We start from the raw sequence: 27,777 nt of genomic DNA, 5'->3' as shown, positions 1-27,777 counted from the left end.
CTCACTTTCTACCTGTTATTTACCTGTGTCTCCTCCTCACCTAGATATCGATATGGGACCTCACACACTACTTTCACCTTCCCCAGTACTTATCTGCCATCTCATCCACCTACTCTTTCCTTCTACAAGAAGTACCTACCTCTTCAAGTGTTTCGATTTGCATTGCTGCCTTGCCCCAATGATGCTACACAAAATAATGTCATCTCTAAATCCATCAAAACATTGAAACTTCCATTAATAATATGCAAAATGTGTTACTTACCTTAATGCGCTCATTAATTACTTGCTGGGCATTCCTATTTTGCACATTGTGCTTCCCTCCGTAGCTCCTCCTTCGTGGTCTTTATCTTGTGTCCAGTTAAACACCTTATTTCTTTTACTTGGTCTGCTATACTCTTGTTGCAATAATATCTTCTGCCATGGTTGCCCCCTCTCCCTCTCAGCCAAAAAGAAAACTTGACAAAAAGAATCCTGCCAAAGCACAGCTTTGGTGCCTTTGAGCAATATTCTATGTCCTCTCTTCCCATGCCTCCAACCTGGTTCCCTTCAATGTGTAACTATCGTGTCTGCTGCCAGCTCGCAGCATAATTCATTTTAATGTCAAATCATCCCGTTCTGTGGGTTTTTTCTTGTATTCATTCCCCTGGTATAAACCCGCCTCCAGCTGTCTACTGAGCTCGCCTGCCCTTTCATCAAAAGCTGTTTCTCCTTTCCGCCTCGCCCCATCTCATCCTTATCTCATGTGAGTGCTGTCACTCTCCTCCCCTCTCACCATCGCCTCTCTGAAGCTTGCTCATAGCTATTTGCCAATTTCTCCTTCTCTATGTGGGCCTTCCTTAGAACAAAACTGCTGTTATTATCGTGACAATATGCCTTTCATTTCTGCCGGTCATATCTGCTGTGTGTGGGTTTACTGTGAAAAACCTTCCCATTCTACTGGCATGCTCTTGTGTCTTCCCTAGCTATAGAATGCTAACATGAATGATGTAAATAAAAATCACTTTCCACCCTTGAAAGGGAACATCGTCAAGGTGATCCTCCCCCTTTTCTATATGTGTATCTGCATTGCCTTGGTGCCTGCAATCTGGCTGTACTGTACATGTGGTTATACACTGTACTGTGAATGGTGTGTTCCCCCTCCCAAGTCTTGCCAACTTCCCCTTGTCTTTTGTCGTCTTGTCCTCCTTGCATGCTTGAAAAATGTGTCGTAATCTTCCGCCTGCATTTCGCTCCTCTGCGCAGCTAAAATATGTCAGTTTTATATCTGTGGCGTCTTAATTCCCATAATTTTTTTTTTCTGTTTCATCACAGCCCTATCTTGTCCCTTGAAAATTCTTGCGTCGCTACGTGTGTGTGTGCAAAAATTTGTCGCAAAATGCATTTGAAACTTCCAGTATTATCCCTCCCCATAAATCACAAACCATTTCTTCCTTTTGCTTTGTGTGCCTCTCTAATATACCTTAAAATATTCCACTTATTTCTAATTAAAAGCGCTTGCAAGAACTAAATAATATATGCACAAAATATCCACCCCCCTACCGTGTTTATATTCAGTGCCTGAAAAAATGCATAACAACCCTCTGGCACGGTGTCAACCTTAATACAGCAGAGCCTCTCGGGTAACCTAAATACATTGTTGAACCCAAAAGGTATCTGTATTCCAGCCAGCATACACTGTTCACATACCTACATACCCTTATTTGTATATATCATTTATGACCCCACCCATTCATCTGTGCAGTCCTACATGCAGACAAAAGTAATACTCACCATTAAGTGGGCCAAAATGCGCTGCAAAAGTAAATGTTTAAACATCCAACACAAACGAATGCTTTGTAAATACAGTTTGTAAGGCAGAGCATTACAAATTCAACAACTGTTGCACTAATTGTTCAAAAAAAGGAACAAATCAAAAACATATGCTTGTTAAAATGTGTTGTTCGTTACCCCAATATAAATGTCCAACCTTGTGTGTCAAACGCCTCAATGACAAAAAAGATCACTCCACAGCCCACTTCTTTTCTGCTCCTCAAGTAACATCTCATAAGTCCTATTCAATGACCGCATTTGTGACATCACAAACTCTAAAGCAAGATTTTTAAAAAGTGTCCAGCTTCCCCTTCAATACAAGTCCGCTTTAAACACTTCCCCAAACACAGTGACACACATAACACATTAACAATACATAAATAACATAAATTCCGTGGCCACTTTCCTGCCTATCCTCAGAAAAGGGAATCCTAATAATTCTCTTGTGGTCCTCTTTTATCTACTGCGTCGCCTGTAGAGGTCTACCTGTGCCTGGTCAAAGCCGCCACTAGGCAACAACCGATAGACTCACCTTCCATGATGCGAGCTAGCTATCTCTGCCAACCCTACTCACAGGTATCCTCATACATGAAAACAAGCTGAAACGTGTATCTCACAGGTATCCCAATAATCCGATATTTACATACTTTTTATCATCTGTACTCTTAAGTCAATTGTCTAAGCTGACTGCCCAAACTGATCACCTAAAACCAAATGCTACTTCACTAAACAGAAAAAGATGAACAACAACATTCCCTATAAAAATGAAAATCTTAACACAAACATCAAGCGGAACCTGGCCATACCCTCCCCTGTTTTTCATATTACACTCCTGCTGACAAAAGAACTTACAGACTCATAGCTGTTCCCTCCCCTCTGTATTTGTCAGATTCCTCGGCTCATACTTACACTTCTGCTGGTCTGTTGCAGCTCTCTGACTCGCTTTCACTCCCCAGCCTGCCACCCCCACCTTCTGCTCTTTGTAGCATGCAGGAATGCAGGGGAGTAGGCCAGAGATGTGATTTGCCGCCGAAAGCACGAGCAGCCATCTCTCTGCTACCACTTGAAGTGTAGTTAGAAAAACAGAGTTTGGCTTAAATTAAATCTCCTCATGCCAAAACAACAGAGGAGTGCAGAAATGTGACATATTGCTGCTTTATTAATCCAAGCAGGGATACGCACACAGATTCTACAGTTCCTAATGCACTCTTAGTTCATTCTTAGCTCATTACAGGCAGGCAGCGAGTTTTTAAACTGCTGTGACCTCACAACCAAAAGATGCATTCCTCGCTCTTAGGCGAAATGGAATTGGGTGAACAGTATAGGAATAATTACAGTCTGTAGGTGGACAGATCATTTGATTGGTCTGGCTAGATCTGCTAGCTCTGTTTGGCACCACCCCCATGAGGTCAGTACAAGCCTACTCAGTTTAGGAAATGTGAGCAAAAATTATGGTTGGGGAAGGCGAACTCAGAGCACCGCCTGTTTTCTACTATTATTTCACCCCTCTGACTTCCCATGCCTTTAACAAGGACACTCTATTCTCCATCTTCATGTTGGGTTACATCTTTTCATCTTCTGTCTTCAATTTGATGGGAACAACCTTATCTGTCTGAATGAGCATTGTTCCCCAGCTCCAGGTCATGTGTTCAGGGACCTTAAAAATGTTTTTCTCTGCTGCCATTTATGAGGGATTTCGGCCTTTTTGTCCTTTCAGGCGCTGTATCTTTTCAGCTGACTCAAGCTCTCTCCCCCATAATCCTTGGCAGCTGCCAGGCCTGTTTTGCGCCTCTCAGAAAAGTCAGTGTATCAGGCCTCAGCCCTGTGTTTTGAGCTTTCCCAATTCTTTTCAATGCTGCTGTGGTTTCCATTTTGCTTTCATGGCTGTTCATGGTAATTGCTTTAGGTGTCAGAAAGCTTTTCATGTGTGTTGTTTTGGACCTGGCTAATATCTCTGCGGCTGTGTTCAGCCATGTCGCCTTTTCATGATTACTTTGGTGATGTCATCCGGGTGTGGTCTGTGGGGCTGCTTCAGTGGGAGACATCATGGAGGTATGCTGGGGGGGTTGAAGCCCCCACACCACGGGTTATCAGATGGTAGCACTATCTAGAGATAAGGAGGCCTGGGCTAGAGCATGACCTCCAAAGACGGTGAGAGAGAAACGGACAGCCCTAGCACCACTTCCCGAACCCCTTTTTTAGCCAGTGCCTTTCAGCAAACTGCTTGGCTATCTCTGCATTGCACACTTTCAACCGTATCCAGAAGAGCAGTCTTGTTACCTAGTGTTGTCATTATAATAAAACTTGTGAAACCTTCAGGGGAACTCTTGAGTTATTATGGCCTTCTGTGACAATGTATAGGTACAATAAATACCATAAACATTCAAATTAAAGCATCCGGATATGCCTCAAAATAGAAAGCAATGTGATTGAGTTGTACCCGATAGCTCAGGAGGCAGCCAGAGTCTGCCTCCTCACCCTCAGTTGACCCCAATAGTCTCAATGAAAGGTCCATGTTAAAACACAGATTTGCCAGAAGGTAAAAACACCATATTAGAAGGGATATTCTTTGATAAAACCAGGTGGCTAGGGATGAAGGGCAAAGGAAAATGGGGAACTAGGTGCACACCTTGGGGTAAATAATAAATAAAGTATTGTTAGATCCCAGCAATGCTGGTTTTAAAGTTACAGGTGCATGGGAGGAAATAAGGCCTTGGCACAGAGGCCTAATATACACAAGAAGAGAAAGAAAAGGAACCTAATACGGATCCCTCCCATCCCGTGCATGCTATCAAGGGACCACCAGAAAGGTGGTAAAGAGTCTTAGTTCATTAATTATAAGAAGTTCGAAAAAATGGAAACAATCAGGTTTTTCATTTGCTATTGAAAGTATTACTTGTACACAGGATTTGTAAAAGCACACATTGAAATTTAATTGTATGTAACATTCAAACGATGAGATGGACAAAACACATATTTGTTATACAGAGTGTTGGCGGCTTTACGCGTTTTTCATCCGAAGCCTGAGATGAATTTTCTGGTAGTTGAAAATCATTACGGACAAAGTGAAAACAAATGGAAAAAGAAAAACACTTTTCATTAGATCAACAGGCATGATATTTGTGATAAATCAAGATTCAGAAATACACGTTATGGGTGTTTGTACTCAAGTGAACTAGGGGCCCACATAAGGGTGTTCTAGTTAAATCTAAAATTCCTGACTTTACAATCTCAAATTCTTTTGTTGTATCCCAATATACGCTCAGTTGCAGAGCTTGAATCACATCAGAAATCGATACCCGGTCAACAAAGAGCCGTCTAGTCTTTTAATTCTGTTTCCCAATTGCAAAGAGTATGAGATCTGGGAGAGTCGTTAAGTAGGGACTCCAAGGAGTATAATGTTCAAGGGAAGTGAAGGGGCTAAACGGGTCTATATCCATATGAACATGGCAACTTGGCAGATATATATGTGGTTGTAACAGCCGCCCTGCCCCGGGAACAAACCCAAACTGTGACGACCACACTCACCCGTGTGCTAATGCGAAGTACGCATTACTATCGAGAAGGGCACAACCGAAGTGCCAGTATTCCAAGGATAGACTAAGAAGTCCAATGCTTCATGTGGTTTCAGGACCTGAATAATGTATAAAAGGTTTAGGTTAAAATAACTATTAATGAACCAGACCGTTCATTCTGAGCGTAATATATAGAGAGAAACATATTGCGGTGATACACACCCTAAATATATTCTGTGAACCACATGGTGATGTCTCTGACGCCCCAGTGCCTACTGTGAACCCAACCAGAGGCTCGAACAGCAGAGTACGTGTTGGTACATGTTCACGGTACCTAATTTGGAAATACATATATAGGGTATTAAGCATAAGCTGAACATTAGTGAACACCTGCTGAACAGTTTGTTGGAACAGATGAATGGCAAAAATACCTTGAGTGCTTAAATGTGGAGCCACCCTGTAGGGAGAAGGACGGGTAGCCGGATCTCTCTCTCGGCTCTGACGCTCTTACGGAAAACTGCTCCATTACCAAGGACGCGCTATACTGCAAATGTAGCAGTCAGTGCGCGGCGGTGCAATCATACTATCGGGGCTCCTTCAACCTAAAGGCGTACATAAAGGTAAGTTCAAGGTTCACCCTCCGAAAGTATATACCCAGAATAAGCCACTGCATAGTGTGGTCGGCGACTTAAACAGAAGAACTCCAGTTAACATACCTCATAAAGGCGATCCACAATAAGAATCAGGACGAGAAGGAGGCTGCTCATGCGTCCGTGGCCACTGTAACCAGGGAAGCTGTGCAGCCGCGTTCGTCTAGCTGTGTGGGTGTGGGCAAGCCAACATCGACAGATTAAACTTAAGTAGTAGGAAGACGGCGGTGGCCATCTCGAAAGTGTTAGGTGTATAGGGCTGTGTGTCCTAAAGTCTGGTGTATAGTATCCAAAACCTCCCGGGAACACCTAAGTTACCTGAAAAGAAACCTCGAATGCATGTATGCTCCATGTTAAGTGCCATATGCATATAGGTGCAGACTTTTATATAATGTACGTAAAAATACTTATTTCCCAAATTTGAAAACCTAGACAATGTCAATGAATTTCAGGTAAACAGTGATAAGAGTATATATCGGAGGAATAACGTATTCCGTAAGGTACAAAACATATCAATCCAGCCTTCTGCCTATTTACAACCAGTTTTATGATTGCAGAGTCGTGGCAAATCATAGTGAGTCCCTGTAATATGACACATTAAGTCTCACAAGTACTTAGCCTGCCTATATCCATTCTTCAGTCTGCAATCAGATGGTCATATGATCCCTATTAACAACAATTTATCATTATGGATACAAAGAACGTATTCAGAGCAAGGGAGCAAGGACAATCAAACCCGCAGGAAGGTTCCCATCAAGGATGCTGATAAAGAGACAGTAGATGGGTTCAGAATGAATGTACATGATATTTAGAAACATAATTGGAAATAGATGAAGTCAGTCAAGCAAGACTCATTCCAAGTCGGCCAGTCTGGTAAAAAAAAAAAAAAAAAAACAGCAAAAAAATCCCTTGTTGCCGGTAATGATGGCAATTCCCCTCATGGAGTCCTATGGAACTCCATGAATGGGGATTTACACCATCACTCCAGCACCCGTAATCCAGCTGCAATGCCGCCGGACCAGGTGCCGAAAATGGTATCTACATTTGCTGGTATCCTGGCAGCTCTACTGCCAGGATATCAGCAGCCTCAGAATGAGGCCCATTATGTCTAGCACAGAAGAAATGTCCATGAATATAAAGGCGTTCACCATAGGCAAAGCTGCTTGCCTGGACGGTCTGCATTCAAATATTTTGAAATGTTTTGCGACTTGGTGGAAGCCTATTTTATATAATATATTTAATTCAGCCGGCCAATTGGGAGTTTTACCTTATTCATGGGCTGGGATTTAATTACACCTATTTTAAAAAAGGGTCTATTGTTGACCTTAATTACGATCGGCGTGTCTTGCTCTTAGACATATCAAGCAAACTTTTCACCAAATGCTTGCTTACAAGAGTAGAGGAAGGGGCATTTCCACGGAATCGATTGAAGCCCACCCATGCCGGGTTTCGTAAACGCTTTTCTACTCTGGACCACTGTCTACTCCTATTTTAATTGATAAATCTTGCTCAATCAGAGGGGGAATCTATATGTAGGTTTTATTGATTGAGAGAAAGCTTTTGACTCTATTCTTAGGAGGCGTCTTTGGGATAAGTTAGCTGCACAAAATATGCCCAAGAGGCTTTTAAATGTAATTCAACTTTGCTTCTCTGAAAAACACATCAATGTAAGAAGAGCGAGATTTGGTAGCAGGTCAGAAAACTTCCAAACAAACAAAGGGATTGAGCAAGGTCGTGCCTTCGCCCCACTTTTATTTATATTATTTCACTCTGGTTTTGACCCTCCCAATTCAGGCATAAAGGTTAATCCCACAACACTGCATAGCAACTTTCTCGGGCCACTTTTATATGCTGAGGACACTGCATTGCTAGACTTGACCCATGGGGGACTACTCCAAGCTCTATTTATTCTGACAAGTATTTCAGCACCCACTGTTTTAAGATTAATATGATAAAAAACTAAAGAGATGTTGTTTAGTAAACACAAAAATCCCTTCTTGTGATTCCTAAAGGTGGTCAAGGTCCAGGAGGTCGAGTGCTATACTTACATGGATGTGCTTTTTTCCAAAGATGGAAAATGGTCAAGTACATAAAAATGATTGCTACAAAAGCATAAGCTAAGATAGCTGGACTTCTCAGATTCTTTCATATGTATGTTGCCTGTATGCTTGACAAATGTCTCCATGTATGCAGGGCTAAGCAGGGCACTCCTCTGCTTCACGAGACTGGGATCTGGGGATACTATTAGGTTTATCGCAAAGCACCCCGAATTGTGCGCTCTGCTTAGAATTGGAGGTGCCTAGCATTGCATCACAGATGAAAGCAAGGTGCACTCGTTATTTTCTGCTGTGCAACATGCCCATTCATTGATTGCAGCTGTAAACTACTGTTGGAAGCTACTGCTACTTTAAGAAAATTATAACTGCCTTGAGACCATGTGGAGCGCCTGCGTGTAGTCCTGAGACGAGTCCAGTCACTCGCCAGTCAACCAACTGTCCTGAGTGGCTGTACAGAAAGCCCCACAGATAATATAATGACCAGAAAACGTAGAAGATGGGACCGGGAGAGCCCAGGGGGTCGTCTGACCGAGCGAAACTATGGAGTGCGAGTGCAAGATCCCTATCCGATGACAGCTGTGCAAAGGACCCAACTACACCGTGAAAAAAATCGACGCCGCGCCGAATGGCAGGTAAGCCAGAGGGGTCGATAATGGCTACATCACCAGGGCCACCAGAAGGGGGGACTCCCATAACCAGTGCCCCGATACTTGCTTGATCCTTGCTGACTGTTCCCCGAATCCAATCCTCCACTGTGCTCGTCAGGATCCCTGCAACACACACCACTCTGACTGCTGGTCCGCCTAGAGGGTTTAGAAGAGGACGGGGTAATGGTATTAATGGTGGAAATCTTTCTGGCTAACACATGGCAAAATCAAGAAGGGATGGTCCTTAAGGGGTTCATCGTGGAAGCAATAGCCATTTTGGCAACACCCTCAGAGGCAGTCTATCTGAAACAAAAACAGAAACATCACACAGGAACCTCAACTAATGGCCGAGACTCATCTACTCTTGGAGCGGAGGGGCTTACGGGCTTGTTGATAGAGCGGAGGGCTCTCAGCACCCATAGTGCCCGTAGCGCTCACAGTCCTCAAGGCTACATTGATGAAAATGGGGAAATGGATCCAGCGAACTGTGTCAGAGTTTCTGCCTACAGAGACTCGGTCAAAGACACAATAGCAGAAATACCGGATGAACTTCAACAGGATATAGCAGATTTAGGTAGGACTGAAGGGAATCTGGAGGTCTGCCAGCCTGTGGAAGTGGCCTCCTACAAAACCTTAGGACCTAAAATCACCAAATCCAACCTCCCCGACACACAGATACTGGGGTTTAAAAATGTGCAGGGTGCATCCCGACTACTGAAATAGAAATGGAGGTGCCCAGCAAAACACATAACAGGGCACAATAAACCACACCCGTCCCAAGGTCCAGATGGGGATTCAGGAAATACTAAAAACCCTACTAGAAAACACATTAAGAACATATATGACAAGGCTAAAAATGATGAGACAACCTTCACTGTGACTCGGACTGGGGCTTGGACGCGAGAGCTAACAGACTTCGAACGTTTGGAAGGCCAAGGGGCAGATGATGGCCAGAGCTCCCCTCAGCTCAATCATTTGCTCCTCATATCGCTCACCCTCCCCATAATGGGTTAGCAGAGAGAAAAGGCCCAGCCCAAAAAAGACCCAGATGTACACATCTCAAACAGAAGATCAAGGACTAGAATCCTCAAACAGATATACTGATAATGTGGAGGGTGAAGGGAATGAGTGCAATAAGACGACACAAAGTCTTGTGGACTACAAGATTCTTAAGTCTGACGACTCCTGTGGCGCACTACTAGGTATACAACGAGACGTGGATCTGAGATTAATGATTGAAGCCCTGGATGCAAGTAGATTGGAATCCACAATTGGGTGTGGCGAAGGGAAAAAGCAGAGGGATAAAGATCAATCACTAAGATGGAGTGATGGATTCCTCAACAATACTTATAAGGAAGCAGTCATAAATCTAGAAGCGGCAGGATAACGTAACTCAGACCCAAATGAAAAAACTGTGGCTTCAGTCCCCCACTTAGTCCTTAAGGACACCGCCTCACTGCCACAACCCGATTGTAACAGTCCCCTGCAAGACTCTCTCTTATTAAAAAAAAAAACAGACTAACAAGGAAAGATTATCATCAACAGGAACATCATATCACAAACAATCAAAGGTCCTCAAAACAAGATTCCTTGACCCAAATGTATTAACATTTGGGTCAAGGAATCTTGTTTTGAGGACCTTGACCATTGGATCACAATTGCATTGGCACCATTCATGAAGCTATATGAAGCGATCCACGATACTCTATCCAACCACACTACTCTGTTAGTGAGAGAGAAGGAGACATCGCTGCAAAGACACCATGTGATGGGGAGTCCCGGTCTGAAATCGCCCACGAAAAAAGACAGTAGGAGGCCTGCGCCGGAACGACAAACAGCTTTGAGAAACCATCCAAATGTGGAACCATCAGGGAAGAATAGCACTCGACGGGTAAATGCACAAAGGGAGATGGCCTTGGCCGAGGACTTCATCACACAGTCAGAGAGCAAGGAAGGAGACACAGTGACCCCAGAGGAAGTAGATCTGGCTGAGACTCAAGCGCCAGACATAATCACAAAATCATCAGAACAGGAACCCAATCCTGACAGCATCGTGAAGGAAGTAGGAGAAAAAACACACCCCCTTTTTCAACCAAACGGAAGAAAAGAACTGAGACCCACTCGTTATCTGCACAGCAGATACATTTACAACATCCAACAAGATGCAGAAATTATGATAAGGGCACTCGATCACCACGAAATCGACAGCTGAATTCTGGGCACTGATTAAGTCATCGAATAAGACTCAACTATTTCAAGAACTAAATGGTGTGACTGAGGCAAACTGGATCACATTCTTTAGATCTCCATTCAAGGAATTGCCATCTAAATGGGATCTCCCCCCGGAACAGCAAACACCTTGTGTCTGCCCTATAACTATAGAAGATCCCCTTACCATGATCAAAACACTGAGCCCATCACGAGCCCCGGGCCGGACAGGCTTTCCAACTTATCCCTAAAAAAAGAAAACAGATCAGTGGGCGAGTATGCTGGATTTGGTGTTAAGGAATGTTCTATCTTCGAAATCCATTCCACCGTCGTGGAGAACTGCTCAGGTCAAACCAATATTTAAAAACTGCAGCTGGACGGACCCCAAAAACTACCGGCTGGTTGCCCCATGTTGGACGTAATTGGGAACATATATACCTCATTGTTACCTTGGCCTTACCAGCATCAAAGGCCCAGACTTAATCATTCTCAAAAACAATAGTTATGATATTTTTCAATGACCCATCTAGGCTGTTTTTCATGTTTGTCCTCCACATCCGAACTAGAATGTTAAAATTGTCTTTTCTGCATTCGTGCATAATCCATGGCCTCTGTGGCTTGCATTTGGTAACATTGAAAATGGCATTTAATTGCCTGTTATGTCTGCGCACAGAGTTATCAATAAACAAGAACTTTGTTCTCATCTACCATTTTTTGTCCTTATACAAAATTAAGGTAGTGCTCTTCACCCGTTCTTAATTCTTGCCCACGATGTTATCAAAATTCCAATTAGTCAAGGGATCTGTCTTCCAATATTCTTTTTTGCTGTGGACACAGAAGCGGATAGGTTAGTGTATAACTTGATTGTGAGTATGATGCTTACATTTACATTGAATGCACAAAGGACTCTGTTCCTCAACCCATCTGCTTGTCACTTACTCATGTTGGAACTAAGGATTGCAAGGCTCCTATTGCTAAATGGAGAGTGCCCTGCATATCAGAAAATTCCAAATTAAGAAAGGTTAGACTTCTGACGGGGATATGATTGCCCACCTTGTGAGAGCCGCAAAGCTGCATCTCTGGCTTATGAGAAACGCATTCCCTTCTAAGACACCTGTAATGCTGATACATGGATTATGTCTCACACTTTTTGCAAAAAATGTTTGATGGGCAGAGGTTCCAAACAGGATGCTTAATGGGGCCAGGTCGTCTCCATAAATATTTTTAGGTGAGTTTGTCTCTAATTTGTGTATTGTTTTCCACATCCTGATCTATAGGGTGCTTTCGAATTTCCTATTATGTTGAAACGTGGACAAGAGTAGTAGTAGTAAATTAAAGTTACCCACTATAGTGAATACTTTACTCCTAGTCCCCTTTCCTCAATACAGCCTGAGCACTATCCCTGCCAGTAAGAATTCAACATCTGTACGCTGGTGAAGATTGGAGTTTGGGGCCAGGATCGTGCACAATGAAAGTCCTGTGCCAAAGGTGTGTTTGCGCATGCACCCTTGCATTGTTCTTCCAATTTACACTGCTGCCCGACATGCTCTGGTCCCCACCCCTCCTAGGTAATGCCATTCCATAACTATGGAGGAAGGGGGACAAAGAACTAGAAGTACAGTAGGCGTGACAGTAACATCTGTGTAGTCATGTAGCCGATGTTGCCACACTGCTTTTGACCATAGCAATGCTACCGTGATACTGTGTTTACTCAGTTTATGTTCCTGCCCCAGCTTACAAGATAAGTGTTCATACCATCATTAAAGTATAATACTGACCAGTATCTATACCTTCACATTGTATGCATTTTCCACACTGTCGTGCATGACTGCTGTCCTCTACAATAAGTTGTCTATTCATTTTGTAAAGCTTCTGAGAAGGAAACCTCAAAATAGTTACTTTTAAGTGTTTTGAGATCCATCCTCCTGGTTTGGGACATCTTACAATGCCTATGACCTTAGAAGATATTTTGTTTTGTGGATTGTTATATGACAACAATAATACCACTAGGGTGGCATCTGGGCACCGATGAAAAACACAGGTGCTTAGTGTCCAGGCTGGGTGAGGAGATTCTGGAGTGAGCAGCATGGTTTAAAGGGAGACCGTGAGTTGAAACTAGTGTCCAGCCCTAATGAGTGAACACAGGTTATTGCAGGCAAATGCACCCAGTGCAGATGAGAATTGATGACTTTGAGGACCATAGAGGAGGAGGCACTACAAGGAGAGCATAGGAAATCCAGTGTTGTAATTTGTTGCATAAGAGCGGTAGGTCATGGCCACTGTGAACATAGTAGGCAGTGCAGAAGACTTGAAATGATCTCTTGCACATCCATGGGCAAGTGAAGAGCAATAAACAGGAGTGACGGGGATCCCCGATTGTTGTGGATGAGGTATAATGACACATTCTGAGGGCTCGACGATTGCCACCAGCCACCATCCAAGTTAAGAGGCCCAAGCGATTGAGGGCTCAATGTGGGCGACAGGTCATTACCACGCTTTACGGCCCTCAGAATGTGATGTTATAAATATTAGTGCCCTGGTACAGCAGCCAACAGTGCTAAAGGCAACGTTTTGCGTAGAAAGGTGGGCCCCACTGAGCGCATGACCCATGATATCACACAACCCAAAAAATATGCTACATTTAAAACAGCCGGCAGCACTCGTCTATTTCAAGGGTGGCTGGAATTCCTGTTCCACAGACTGCCGGGTGCAGGGATGTGGTGAAACAGGAAATGTGGTGGAGGTAAGTTAGGCAGGCGTTGAATCGGGAGAATATTGGCATCTGGAGGTCACATGCTTGCATGTGGTATGTGGAGGAGAGGAACTGGAGTCCGGAGCGAGTAAGCATCAGCCAACAGGGTGGAATGCAGGCCAATGAAACCTACTTTGCTCGCTCCCCGATTGACTGGTGAAGTTCTTGTAAGTGTTGCTTAGTTACCATGAGAGACGGAGGCAAAAGAAAAGGGATGTTGTAATCATTTTAGCTACTGGACAGAATTGCATTGGAAGTCATGAGATAAGGCAAGAGAATGTAGAATTCTTTGTAACACTTAGTTGGGGCCGGATTTGTGGGGCAAATAAGAGGTTGTGACCCATAGTTTTCGTTACAGTTTTGTTTCCTACTGCTTCAAGCTGGATCCACTAATCTAATTAAAAATACCTATTGGTAGGTTTTGGAGCAGCAGTACATCTTCTCATGTTGCATTATTGCTGTCACTGACTGTTATAACGAGTAAATTGGTTCTTGGCACGAATATTGTGCTAAAGAGATTGAGGTTGCAGACGGCCTCCCCTTGCCTCACCCCACAAGGTTAATCTCTCTTGCCCCCCTTGTCATTTGTGTGGGCTCCTTTCCTCTATCCCTGCATACCTGTGACTCACCCGCTTACCCTCCGCATGCTGCTCCATTGAAGGTTGTGGTCTCTGCCCCGCAGGCCTAAATCACAACGCCTGGGGTCTGTGATTGAGTAAATTATCTTCTGAAAGCAATCCGTGTCAGGAGTAGCTGCAGATTTGAGTCATCAGAGTGAACTTTTTATATTTTAGTGTAAATATTGGGTCAGCTACCCCTTTCCCTGTAAACAGTAGGGTAAAGCTGGAATTGCCATAACATTGCATCTTGAATTGCTTCCGGCATAGGATTGGTGCAGATTGTTAGTGAGTGGGTTAATACCTGCACTGCTCTGGGCCTGGTCCATTTCAACAGATTAATTGCAATCCAATCATACAAGTGTTAAGAATAAATAGTGTGCAGCCTAAACATAGTTTGATCAGATTGTTTGTCTTCCTCAGGTACTGGCTCTGGACTTGGCACGTTTGTTCTGAATTTATTAGCGGACGAGTTCCCAGAGGTTTGCAGATTTGTGACAGCTGTTTACCCATCTGCTGAAGATGATGTTGTGACCTCCCCATACAATAGTGTTTTAGCAATGAAGGAACTTACTGAGCATGCTGACTGCGTGTTGCCGATCGAAAACCAAGTAAGGGAACAAAGGGCGAGTGTCTTATTTACAGCTGTATTGGTTCTGTGATCATGAGGTGGGTATGCTTGCCTCATAATGTCCTCTTGTGTTCCAGATTGCAGTGTTTCATACTATTAGTTGTGCCATTCCCCCTGTAATAAAATATGTCTGTTAATTATATTGATGGACCCATTTTGAAGGTATCATCAAAATGTTTCTTTGATTCCCATTTTAATGTATTGCTTATTGCGCACACCTATCTCGAGAACAGCACAACACTTTACAAAGGGACGGTGCCAGCATTGGGCTTGACATTTTGTAGAGTAGTGCAGTCCTGCTGTTGGAAGGAGGGAGGATTTTTGTTTTATTTCTCCCGCAGGTCTTGTTGAAAGAGACCATTTTTGGGTGTTTTGCTGAGCTGGAAGATGGTGGGGCATTTCAAGCTTCTGCCATGATTGCGTTCTAGATGGTCGGGCATTGTAGAAGGCCTGCCTGTGAGTATTCGCATTACAGACTAGCTTAGGCTCCAACCGTTTGACAGTTTTGCTATGTTGACTGCAGTTTAGCCCCCAAGTATGTTGCTGTTCCGTTCGAAAACTGCATTGTAGTCGATACACGCAGTTTGGATTTCTAATCCTGGAGGAAAGGGGGGAGCCGATTAAGCTTGTTCGGTCTAGGAGAGACAGTCTATTTTGCAAGCACCTGTAATGATGCGGGCTGTGGCTTGGTGGGATCCCTTCAAGGAGGATCAGTTGCTCAGCTGGATGCCTAGTAAGAAGGGTGTTTCTCCCATCGATTTTTGTGACCACAAGGACTTGGATCACCATGCAGAATTCATTCAAGGGGATGATGGGTGGGATTTTGCAGTGTGGCGGTCTGTAGCAATGCAGTTTGCACCTTTTTCGCTTATGTGCTTTTGTAAGGAAAGGCTACTTTCAACAATGAAGGCCAGGGGTTTTAGCTGGGGTTGGCAGCTGAAGGGCGACTCCTCCCAGGTGCATGTCATCCAGCCATTGTTTTATGAGTTGTCGTTTGCTGGGGGAACAGATAAGGATGAATTTGGTCTTGGTGACTGAATTTAAAGGATTGTCTACAGTAGTCTAGATGCTGGTGCAATGTATTTGTACCCAGCGCTTTAAATGCTGTTAGTTTAACTTGTTACCTAACGCCTAACTCCCAAAATAGATTGGTCAAAGAAAAGCCCTAGATGGCCAAAGTAATATTCATGCACCAAATGACTCAATGTCAGGGACATCGAGTCATTTGGTCACCCTATGACTGTACCTTGAGAGCTTTCTGCATTTCCTTGATTGTGCTTCTACAACTCGAGAAAAGCACTGCATCAGTGTATGCACATTTCTTGACCATAGCAAAATAACACTTTCAACCTTCTGTAAGATTGGCAAATTGAATCAGATTGCCAATTCCATACGTGTTTGAATATTGATGCATGCTTCCCTGCATTGTGGCTGGTATCGTTCCGAACTCTCTGAGCAACAACTACAATTTGAGATTTCATTCTTTAGTTCTGCTTTGGGAAAGGGTTTTCATTAGAAGAGCAATTGCTGCTAAAGCCATCTTATGGGACTAAATGTCTGCATGCAATTGTTGATTTAACAGGTTTTAGGAAAAATGTTTAAGGAGAATTTTTGAATGCCTCAGATCTGTGGTTGCTCTCAGCCTGTAATGGATTATGGTGTCTCGTTTAAGGATTTTCTTAACCATATTACATTTTAAATTAATTATATCAATGTTAAATGATGTAATGTATTAATCTAACTTTTGCTCTAGATAAGATTTAGAGAGTAAAAAGGTAAATCCAATTCCCAATGGGAGTATTTTAAAAGCGAGTGAAAATAAACTGAAATGTTTTTGTAATAAATGTATCTTCGAGGGGATTGGGTCCTCTGACGTATTCCATATCTATGACATGTAATCACCACAGCTGTGCTGCTTCGGAAACTTTTTTCGGCGTCTGCGTCCTGCGTCGATGACGTCGATGCTCCGTCGTCGAGGGCCTCCTCCGACGTCATCCGATGTGATAAGTAGGACGCACGACGCCCGTAGCCTCAGTTCCGTTTTTTCCGCGAACGTGTCGCTTCGTGAATCTCGGTTAACGCCTTGACTCTTTGGAGTTCTGTTCTTCTCGGTTCTTCGAACCTGTTCGTTTTGTGAAAATCCTTCGTGTGAAGATGTCTTCTACTTCGTCTTCGACCCCGCGTCCGGGTTTCAAGAAGTGCGGGGAGTGTGCGTCCAAGATGTCGGTGACGGACTCACACGACGCCTGCCTCTGGTGCCTCGGGGAGGCCCACGACACGGATGACTGTATCGACTGCCAGTTGCTCACGTCCAAAGCCTTACGTGAACGTAAGAAGAAGTTGTCGGTAGGTCGGGTGTCCAAGCCCAGGAAGTCGAAGTCTGCGGGGCTTTCGACGGATGATTCGAGGGGTGACTCTCCGCGTCATCGTCGGAAGTCTCGTGGGTCTCCTTCTAGGAGTCGGTCTCGCCACTCCTCAGCCTCTTCGAGGCATTCTCAGAAGCGCAGACACCGGTCGTCTTCCAGGTCCTCTTCGGAGGACTCTGCCCGGCACGTCGCTTACCCCACCAGCCGTGCGACGCCGGAGGAATGGGCTTCCTTCGGGAAGAAAATGCTGGCGATTCTCGAGTCGCAGGGTACTAAGCCGTCCGCCCCCCCGAGTGGGGTCGGTCGTGAGAGGTCGAGAGACACCGCTCGCAAGAGTGGTCAGCACGAGTCACGGGAGAGGTCCCCTTCGGACAAGGAGACTTGTTCTCGACGTACCCGTTCCAGGTCCCGGTCCTCGACGCGTTCGAGACCGCATGCACCTGTGAGGTCTTCGAGGAAGACATCGACGTCTGAGGCGTCGAGGGCGTCGACAGGCTTTCTCGAGGCTGCGGCTCAGAGGAAGTAGGCGGAGCTGTCGACGCTCAGGTCGTCGAGGGACACGCTCGGGGCTGCGGCTTCGAGGGCTGTGTCGATGCCGCCGATGCTGGAGGCGCTGCATCTGACGTCGACGCCGATTTCCTCGACGCCAATCCTCTCGGCGCCGATGCCGGTTCTCTCGACGCCGGCGCCGATTCGCTCGACGCCATCGACGCCTTTCGTGTCGGAGGTACCCCGTGGCACGGGAGAACCCCCTAGGAAGGCTCTGGTTAAGAGCAAGCACTCTCGGGTGCCTTCTTTTCGCCACCTGGACTATATTTCCTAGTCAGGTTCCAGATGAAATTGTCTCGGGCCATAGTCAGTTTGACGATTTGAGACAGTCACTGCATGATGCCAGTGGACTGGACACCTCTCCGGAGGTGGAGTTTTGTAGGCCTGAGTCTGGCGCTCATGCCGATTCCTTGTACCGGCGCCTTATGGCTAGGGTTTCTGAGTACTTGGGATGGTCTGCTCCCCCAGGGGAGTTTGTGCAGGATGATCTCACGGACATCCTTGATGTTGGTCCCCCAACTGATCCGGTACTGCCGTTCCATATGGCTTTACAGAGAAGGGTGGCGGCGGCTTGGACTGCTCCGGAGAGTCTCCCGGCGGTGGGCAGATCCTTGTCGCGAAAATACCGTCCAGCCAGTAGCGACCCCTGCTACTTGACCAGGCACCCCACTCCGGAGAGTTTGGTGGTGCAGGCGGCCACGGCCCCGGCAAAGCAGGCGTCGTACCCTACCATCCCTCCTGATAGGGACGACAAACGTTTTGATGGCTGGGCGAAGAAAGTGTTTTCTTCTGGTGGTATGGCGCTTCAGGCGGCCAACTCCATTTGTGCCTTGTCTCGTTTCACACACACTCTGTGGAACTGTGTTGCATTAGCGGCTGAACATATTCCCGAAGGGGACGAACAGGATCGTTTCCTTGCTATGGTCCAGGATGGTAAGGATGCCATATGTGAGTCCGTTCAGTCGGGTTTGGACTTAGCTGAATGCGTCAGTAGGTCCATGGCGGCGAGCACCGTAATACGCAGGTTTGCCTGGTTGCGGAAGTCGGGGTTTGCTCCTGATGTGCAGTCCCGGCTCCTCAACATGCCCTTTGACGGTGAACACCTTTTTGGCAGCAAGGCTGACGAGAGCCTTGAGAGGTTGCAGACCTCAAAAGCTGCAGCAAAGTCGTTGGGCGCTGCAGTTCGCCAACCTCTGCCTTTTCGTCCTAGGGGACAGCAGTGGAGGGGTGGTTCCTTTCGCTATTACTCCTTCAGTAAAGCGAGATGAGCTGGCAGTCAAAGAGGCCAACGCAGGGGTACCAGAGGTGGACGACAGGGTACCCGTGGTGCCAAGGCCGCTCGGGCAGTTGCCTCTTTGCCCTCAGGTAACGACGCAGCCACTCCCATTCAGTCATGAGGCCATGTCCCATGGTTCGCCGGTTGGGGGAAGGCTGGCGCAGCTTCTTGTAGAGTGGCAAGCCATTACTTCAGATGTGTGGGTTCTGGAGATCATAACCCACGGCTACTGTCTTCCCTTTCGGCACAGGCCTCGCGACAATCCACCAGGGAACCTCTCTTTGCAGAGTCCGGATCCGCTCCTTGCGCAGGAACTTCAAGCCCTGCTGGAGAAAGGCGCCATAGAACTGGTGCCTGTAGCGGAGAGGAACAAGGGATGGTATTCCCCTTATTTTTTGATTTCGAAGAAAGACAGGGGATTGAGACCCATCATGGACTTGCGCGGTTTGAACAAACTCCTCAGGAAGGACAAGTTCAAGATGGTTACTCTCTCTCAAGTCCTCCAGGCCCTTCAGCTTCAGGACTGGTTGGTGTCACTCGACCTCAAGGATGCTTACTTCCATGTGCCGATCCATCCCAAGCACAAGAAGTACCTGAGGTTCACGGTTGGCGACTCGCACTTTCAGTTTCGGGTCCTGCCGTTCTGATTGACCTCCGCCCCGAGGGTTTTCACCAAGCTCATGGTGGTGGTGGCAGCGCATCTCAGGCAAGGGGGGATTCACGTCTACCCCTACCTGGACGATTGGTTGATCAGGGGGAACTCTCCCGAGCAAGTCCTGGATCATCTGTCCGTCACCTGCCACTCCCTTCACAGGCTGGGCTTCTCCCTCAATTTAAAGAAGTCCCATTTGACGCCAACACAGCGGCTCCAGTACATCGGAGCAGTGCTCGACACTTCCCTGGGGCAGTGTTTTCCTCCCCAGGTGAGGGCTCTTCACATTCAGCAGATGGTGCACAAGTTTCAGCATGCCCAGACGCTCCCAGCGTTCGAGTTCTTGAGGTTGCTCGGCCTCATGGCATCCTGCATTCTTCTGGTGCCCGAGGCTCGCCTGCGGATGAGATCTTTGCAGTGGGCGCTCAAGACGCAATGGTCGCAGTCCTCCGGCAGGATGTCGGACCCGGTTCAGGTGCCGCCCTCGGTTGCCCGGGACCTTCTGTGGTGGGCCGTCGAAGGCAACTTGATGAAGGGGGCTCCATTTTGGCTTCCCTGGCCGGAGGTGACGATCGTGACGGATGCATCCCTCATGGGTTGGGGAGCTCATGCCAACGGGCTGACAGTCAGCGGTCGTTGGTCTCCGTCGGAGTCCAGACTCCATATCAATCTGAGGGCCGTCAGGCTAGCCCTGAAGGCTTTTCTGCCGACTGTGCGAGGAAAGAGTGTCCTGATCCTGACGGACAACACAGTGGCCATGCGCTACCTCAACAAAAAGGGGGGGCAGGGTCACTTCCTCTGTGCAGGGAGGCGATGCAGCTCGAGTTCTGGGCCATCCAGCAGGAAGTTTCGATCTCGTCAGTTCATCTGGCCGGAGACGAAAACGTGACGGTGGACGCTCTGAGCAGGCAGAGCACGATCTCTCACGAGTGGGAGTTGGCACACGAGATTCTCCTGGAGATCTTCGCCCTTTGGGGGACCCCTCAAGTGGATCTCTTCGCCTCCAGTGTCAACCGGAAGTGCGAAAGGTTTTGCTCGTGGGAATTTCCTCCAAAAGTAGCCTTAGGAGACGCGTTCGTGGTGGAGTGGTCATTCCCGCTGCTGTACGCGTTTCCTCCAGTCCCCGTCATCCTGCAAGTGCTGCGGAGGTTACGAAGTTCGGTTCCCGGATGATTCTCATTGCTCCGGCGTGGGCTCGGAGGACGTGGTACCCGGACCTTCTTGACTTGTCCATCTGCCCTCCGCGTCGTCTTCCCTACCGAGACGATCTGCTCTCACGGGAGGGGGGTCAGGTTCTCCATCCAGAGGTCAGATCCCTCAACCTTCACGCTTGGCTTCTGAAAGGTTGAGGTATAGGGATTGGGACCTCCCTGAAGACGTGATGGAGGTGTTGCTTTCGGCCCGAAGGCCAGCAACAAAGTCTCTGTACCGTTGCCGTTGGCGTAAGTTCTGCGACTGGTGCAGAGTTCAGAATGTGGATCCTTTTGCATGTGACATCCCCATGGTTCTGTCCTTTTTACTTTCTTTGGCCCACAGGGGCTTGCAAGTGGGTACCATTAAAGGTTACCTGGCGGCGCTGTCCATCTTTAAGCGCTCGTCTGAAGAGTGTTCTTACTTTAAAATCCCTTTAATTTCACAGTTTCTGAAAGGGCTCACTAATGTGTTCCCTCTGTCACCTTTCCTGGTGACCGGTTGGGATTTAAACCTTGTTCTTAAGTTTCTTATGGGTGCTCCGTTTGAGCCTTTACATTCTTGCCCTTTGAGGCTGCTAACTCTGAAAACTGTGTTTTTAGTTGCGGTTACTTCCGCTCGCAGAGTGAGTGAGTTACAGGCACTTTCAGTTAAGCACCCTTCACTGTATTTCACAAGGACAGGGTTGTCCTTAGAGTTCGTCCTTCTTTTCTTCCGAAGGTAGTGACGGAATTTCATTTGGCCCAGAAGGTGGTTGTTCCGGCATTCTATCCTCCTCCGCATCCTGGTAAGGAAGAGGAGAGGCTCCATAGGCTTGATCCTAGGAGAGCTTTAAGCTTTTATGTTTCACGCATATCCCGGGTCAGAGTGGACGATCAACTCTTTATTGGTTACGCTGGAAAGCGTTTGGGGCAAGCTGTGATGAAACAGACTTTGTCTCGCTGGATTATTTTGGCCATCTCGGAGTGCTACCGCTTGGCGGGTAAGGACCCACCGGCTGGCTTGCGGGCCCATTCTACCAGGGGTATGGCTGCGTCTACTGCCCTGCAGAGGGGTGTTCCTATTCGCAACATCTGTGATGCAGCCACCTGGGCTTCAGTACATAGATTTGTACGTCACTATTCCCTCGATTCCATCCGAGCACAGGATCTGGCCTTTGGCAAGGCGGTCCTTTGCTCTGCTATTTGATTGGCTATTCTAAATTTTGATTCTAAATTCTTTCCCTCCTCCTTGCTCTGGTACTGCTTTGGGAGTCTGTCATAGATATGGAATACGTCGGAGGTCCCAATCCCCTCGAAGAACAAGTTACTTTCTTACCTGGTAACGTTCTTTCGATGGGATGGTCCGACGACGTATTCCATATCGCTCCCGCCCTGCCTTCCCCGCTGCAGAATTTCTTTTGCGATTGCAGCTTACGTCCCGCAAGGCTTTGTGTCTGACTGGCAGTTGACTAGTGTCACACGTTCTGGGGGAAAAAACTACAACTGAGGCTACGGGCGTCGTGAGTCCTACTTATCACATCGGATGACGTTGGACGTCGGAGGAGGCACTCGACGACGGCGCATCAACGTCATCGACGCAGGACGCAGACGCCGAAAAAAGTTTCCGAAGCAGCACAGCTGTGGTGATTACATGTCATAGATATGGAATACGTCGTCGGACCATCCCATCGAAAGAACGTTACCAGGTAAGAAAGTAACTTGTTCTTTGCAACTAATTATTCATGCACATTAAAAGATACATGCTTATTTCTTCCAATCAGGCAGTAATAATAGTAGTTTCTTCCAGTGGTACTAAGTTCGAAGCTGGTCCAAACATATTCATTGAGCTGTCTGGGTGATAGCAGGGGCACAAGGTTCTATGTGTCTGTTTCCTATGTTTTGTTGGGAGTGTTTTAACTCCCAATTTTTATTTTTGGAGAGTAAAAGTAGCCAACACATCCCTTATGCATAGAGCTGAATCGAATTATTGTACTTATTTCATTTTTAATGTATGAAAGTTCTTGATGATACCAAATATATACAGACATTGAACAGAATAAGCACAGTAAAACACATAAAGAAAAAATAAGAAATGTGCAACAAGTACAAATCGGATAACAAATGCAGTAGAAAACAATAACCTGCTGAGGTTTTCTCCGATTCAGTTGGTTTGGTTTAACAGTTCACAGAAAGAACTGTGATGAATCCAGTGGAGTCATCACAGATTCCCCGCTGGGAATCTCCTCCCTCGTGTCCAGCTGCTGCCTGATCATGACCCTGGGGCCGGCTTCATGAGGGAGGTTCACATGGGAGGACAACCACTGGGGAGACGTTATGACTTCCCTGGATCAAACACAGTAATCCCCCTTTTCCTTGAGTTAGACTCTGACACCCTGCACCTTAATGGCTTAGTGTCAACTAACGGTTCCCCCTTGTAGAAGAAATCAAGAAACCCTTTCTTTACCACATATTAGTCCGGCCCCCAGCTTTAACCCAAACACCCACAACTCGCTTATATCACTTTCTGCTTCTAATAGGTCTTATTGTGAAAGTCCTGAGAAAAACCATTTGAGAGTTAAAAGCCCAATGACATTTATGGACTCCAACTCCCATAATCCATCAGGTACTTAGATGAGTAGAAGGATGAAAGAGTTTGTGCATAGTGTCCGCTGCTCAAAACACAACATGCAGGCTAGTTATTTTCCAAAGCCTGCCTTGCACGGGACATTTAAAGATGGTGACCGCAATAACAAGACAAGCAGTACAGGAGAGGATGGAAAACTCCAGGCAGAGGCTCACAAACGCGAGACACACAAAGAAGTTACTGGGACAGAAGGAGGGATGCCGCAAACAAGCAGGAAAAGCAGTGGAGACACGAGGAGCTGCACGGAAGCTTCTGGTTGTCGGGCCGCTCTTGGAAGCAGCGTTCATCAGTCCAGACTGAGAGAGAAAGCCAGCGTGTGACCGCAGAGCCACATGAAACGCTGGATAGTCCTCCGCTGACTCCAGGGTGGAAAGTGAATGAAGCAGCTGTTCCATGAATGTGCAGGCAGAGTCGGAGATGCTGGAAGAGACTGCTAAGCCGCTAGGGACCCCGGGCGCATTTGTTAAATATGAGATTGTTAACAATGAAAAAAAGCATAAGAAGAATATTTGAATACAGTCAAGACAAAGTATTAATGCACCAACCAATAAGAAGAATGTGGGTATGCCGACAAGAGACCGTACCAAGAGACACCCCAATCCAATACAGGTGCATGAAATGCCAGTGTTGGGGAGAAGTCTGAGCAAATGCTACCATAGGCAAACATTCCAGGTACTGTAAAGGCCATTTTGTATAACCAAGGAACTGTGAATCAATAGAGAGAAGTTCTAGTGCACCAGACAGTTGAAGCTATGTAGATATTCCTGGCAGGAGAGTTTACCAGGGAATCTGAAAGGAACTATAAAAGGAAACCTGGCAGGCGAGTATACTAGGTAAATGAAATTGAAGGCATTATAGAAGAAATCCTGGCAGGTGAGTATACGAGGTGGATGAGATTGAGTGAAGATTCCGGTCAGGAGGGCACACCAAGCAATCTGCAAAGTTAAAGAAAATCCTACAGAAAGACTGTTGCAAAACATGTGATTGGAACAAGAACTTTGTGAGTCCAGTGAAGAAACAAAGGGACTGTCAAATAAAGTGGAACATGTGCTATCCTATTTAAGAAACCAGGGGAAGGGGGGACCACCCTCGGAACTAAAGCATTTCTACCTTGGAGAACATGTTTGTTGGAGTCATTACTATGTTTTGGTGTTGAACACTTTTTGTTAACATCAAGAAAAATACATTGCCTTGCACCTTTTTGTTGTTTGTTTATTAGTGTGAGGGTCAGGATAGGAAGTTTTGGACACAAGGACGGCTTCAAAGTTACTGACTTCCTGATGCTGACTGTTCCTTTTTAGTTTTGATTTTTATGTAAGGAACTTCCTCTTAGAATAGGGCTGTTTCCCAGCCTATGTTTATTTTACTAAATGTCATTGCTTGAAAATATATCTATCTTGTGTCCATCTCTCATTGCTGAATCCTCACAGAGCATAGCAGGAGTCCAGTCTCCTGGCAGCTGGAACTGAGTGAAAACAAGGCTAAGGGCAGAAACGGATCCAAGTAGTTCCTAACATGGTGTGTTTCTTTTTTGAAGGAATTACCAGCTCGTGTTAAGATGTATTTCTAAAATCAACCCTGGGGTGAATTTTGGGAGGCCAGCCTATTATGGTGAACAGGGAGACACTGAAATGTAGACAAACCCAATCAAGGTAAGGTGAGTAGCTCACTCAATCCCAGACACTAGTGGATAGTCCTAGGAAGGAATCCTTGACCAGGCCTCCACCGCCCAATGTCAGGAACAAGTGAGATGGGGACAGAACGTTTTGTCCATGTAACCCTATTGAGAGGAGAGAGGTGGGGCATCTGGTATGTTAACATATCCCCCCCTGACTCATATTTCTCCATAGATCACTGATGAGGTTCCGGATTCTGTCGGGGGCAGTCTTCTGTGCTTGGTCCCTTCGAGGGGTGCCCAGGAGTCGCTGGTGCCTTTTTGGCATCAGTATTTAGTTGCAGTCAGTCGCAAGTTCGAACCTTGGTCCCGGGCACCTTCCAGCTGAACACTGATATAAAGAAAAGAACGAAGACTGATTTAAATGGGAGTCACCATGGTCAGATGGCGACAGGCGATCTTCAATGTGCGAACAAAGGAGCAGGCCCGGCACGGCTTGCATTTACCCAAGAATGCTGAAAATGCAGGGGCAGGCATTTTATAGTACAAGCTGAAGATCCTTGAAGTTCCAAGGATGCACTCCAAATGGCAATGGCGGCAAGATAGCTCAGCAGAGAGTTTATCAGTCCACGAGTTGGTCCATGAACACTTCCGAAGGGTCAGAAGGCATATAACCCTGATCAAAGCTTGAGACTGTTTGTTCCTGCCAGTCCAGGGGTATAAGCACTGACAACAGCCTTCTTGATATCAGGACACAGGAGTAGTCCTTCAATGGGATTTCACTGGAGTTTGTGCTGGTCAGCTGCAGAATTCACCTTGGGGTCATCAGCTGGCTGCACTTCTTCGTAGGGGTCTTCATTCCAACAATGATTGTCAAATGGCTGCAAGAGTGCTCCATTTATATAAGATTTGGGCTGACAGCTCACCTATGCCCACCACTGGTTAGGTTCTGCACCATTCAAAGTGACTATCCAATCATGGATAGCCACTGCCAAAAAAATGTGTAAGCATACAAAGTATCCTAACCTCATTTCCCTTTAGCATGGTGTGTGCAGTTGAAACAATACATGAGTATTCAGTAGTGATAGTCTTATAGATTTATCTGTTTCCCCATCTGAATGAACGGATGTATACTAATTGACCTTTTCACAATTGATCGCGGGAGAATTGACCTTTTTACAATTGATCTTGAAATGAAGGTCAATTAGAACATATATGCGGGGGAAACCGCCCGCAACCCCACACTCAATCCAAAATCCCCCGCAACCTCCTACCCAATCCCATTATATTATTTATTACCCCAAACCCACCCCACACATATATATAAAAGTAAAATAAAGGTAAAGGTCAATTGTGCAGAAGGTCAATTAGGACCACTATTATTAGGTCAATTAGGACAAAGGGGCAATTGTAAAAGGTCAATTTGGGTAATACCGAATGATCTAATAGATGAGGGAAGTAAAGCAAAAGGCGTTGCATCAATTCAATAAGTTAGGTAAGGAGTCAAATCAAAGCAAAAATAAAGGGTGTTTCATAGAAGTAGTTGGCCGAAAATCAGCAAAAATCTTAACAGTCAAAATAACCTCCTCCCATGATAGCTGTGGCCTCAGAAACGTCTTCTTGAGCACAACAGAGTCAATTCCCAACACTGTTCCTTTTATCAGTGTTAACAAGCTTCCAATTCGAATATAATCTTACTATGTCCAGTTAGTTTCACCTGCTAAAGATGGGATATGTGTCAAACCCATATGACAATACTTTAACACTGAAGAGAATTTTAGCCATCTGATAATATACCACGGGGAATGGCCATACTAATTTACCCCATGTACCGTTATTCCATGTAAAGCTTTTGAATAAAGGAAGGAAATCGTAGCTAGGAGTATACATGCTCACATTACACTGAGAAATCGGTCATTATGTGCTGTACATTTGTCCACCTCTGATAATGACTGAGACCTTGGAAATTACCTTCTGGCCCAATGTTCAAAACTGGTTGGGCACCAAAGACTTCTGGTTAAAGAGACATCAGAATAATAACAAAAATTGTCCTACATCGATCCTTCCACAGTAATGCTAGAAAAGTGTGAATCATTTATGGACTATTTAGACAAAGTAGGACTGCTCTATTTATTTTGGTATGGATGTTTGTACTAAGGATGGATGAGTGTGAAGGTCTAAGATTTGAAGGTGCTTGTAAAACACGTTTTCTTGTTTTGCATATTGGAAAAAGAAACATAATTAATTTGATGTTTTCGAGTCTAGGTTTCCCTTTGTATGCCATGTGCGGTGCTTATGGATAACCAGATGAAAAGTAAATTGACTGTATAGAAAGAGCCCTTAGGGAATGTTAATAGACACAGATTTTCTTTTTGTGCACGTCTCAATCAAAAACAATACCGAAAATAGTTGCAGACTTGGGATGCGAATCCTAGGAAGGACTGTATGCACGTTTCGTTTCTTAAAAGCAATGACTCTTTTTTGGCCTTTAGATTTACCAGTAGTCAACCATACAGAAAACAAACACCATTTTCTTTGTCATGCACTCCGGTTTTTCTAATCCAAGTTTTATACTCATTGATTTCAGTTTTGATGTAAAGACATAAGCAGTCAGTGT

General features: G+C 45.8%; 1 protein-coding gene across 2 annotated transcripts in view; it reads left to right on the top strand.

Moving 5' to 3' along the window:
- TUBE1 (tubulin epsilon 1) overlaps window positions 1–27,777 on the top strand; it is a 317,390-nt gene that overhangs the window by 191,726 nt on the left and 97,887 nt on the right. For both annotated transcript variants that reach the window (XM_069607852.1, XM_069607853.1), the window contains one exon: window positions 14,679–14,866. In XM_069607852.1, coding sequence (XP_069463953.1) covers window positions 14,679–14,866 — 188 coding nt within the window. The remainder of the gene's footprint in view (window positions 1–14,678; window positions 14,867–27,777) is intronic.

The sequence above is a fragment of the Ambystoma mexicanum genome, chromosome 4q, assembly GCF_040938575.1.
Source record: "Ambystoma mexicanum isolate Mex_15411 chromosome 4q, UKY_AmexF1_1, whole genome shotgun sequence".
Lineage (NCBI taxonomy): Eukaryota > Metazoa > Chordata > Amphibia > Caudata > Ambystomatidae > Ambystoma > Ambystoma mexicanum.
Note: the sequence above shows the minus strand (reverse complement) of the source record. Positions and strands in the feature narration are given on the sequence as shown.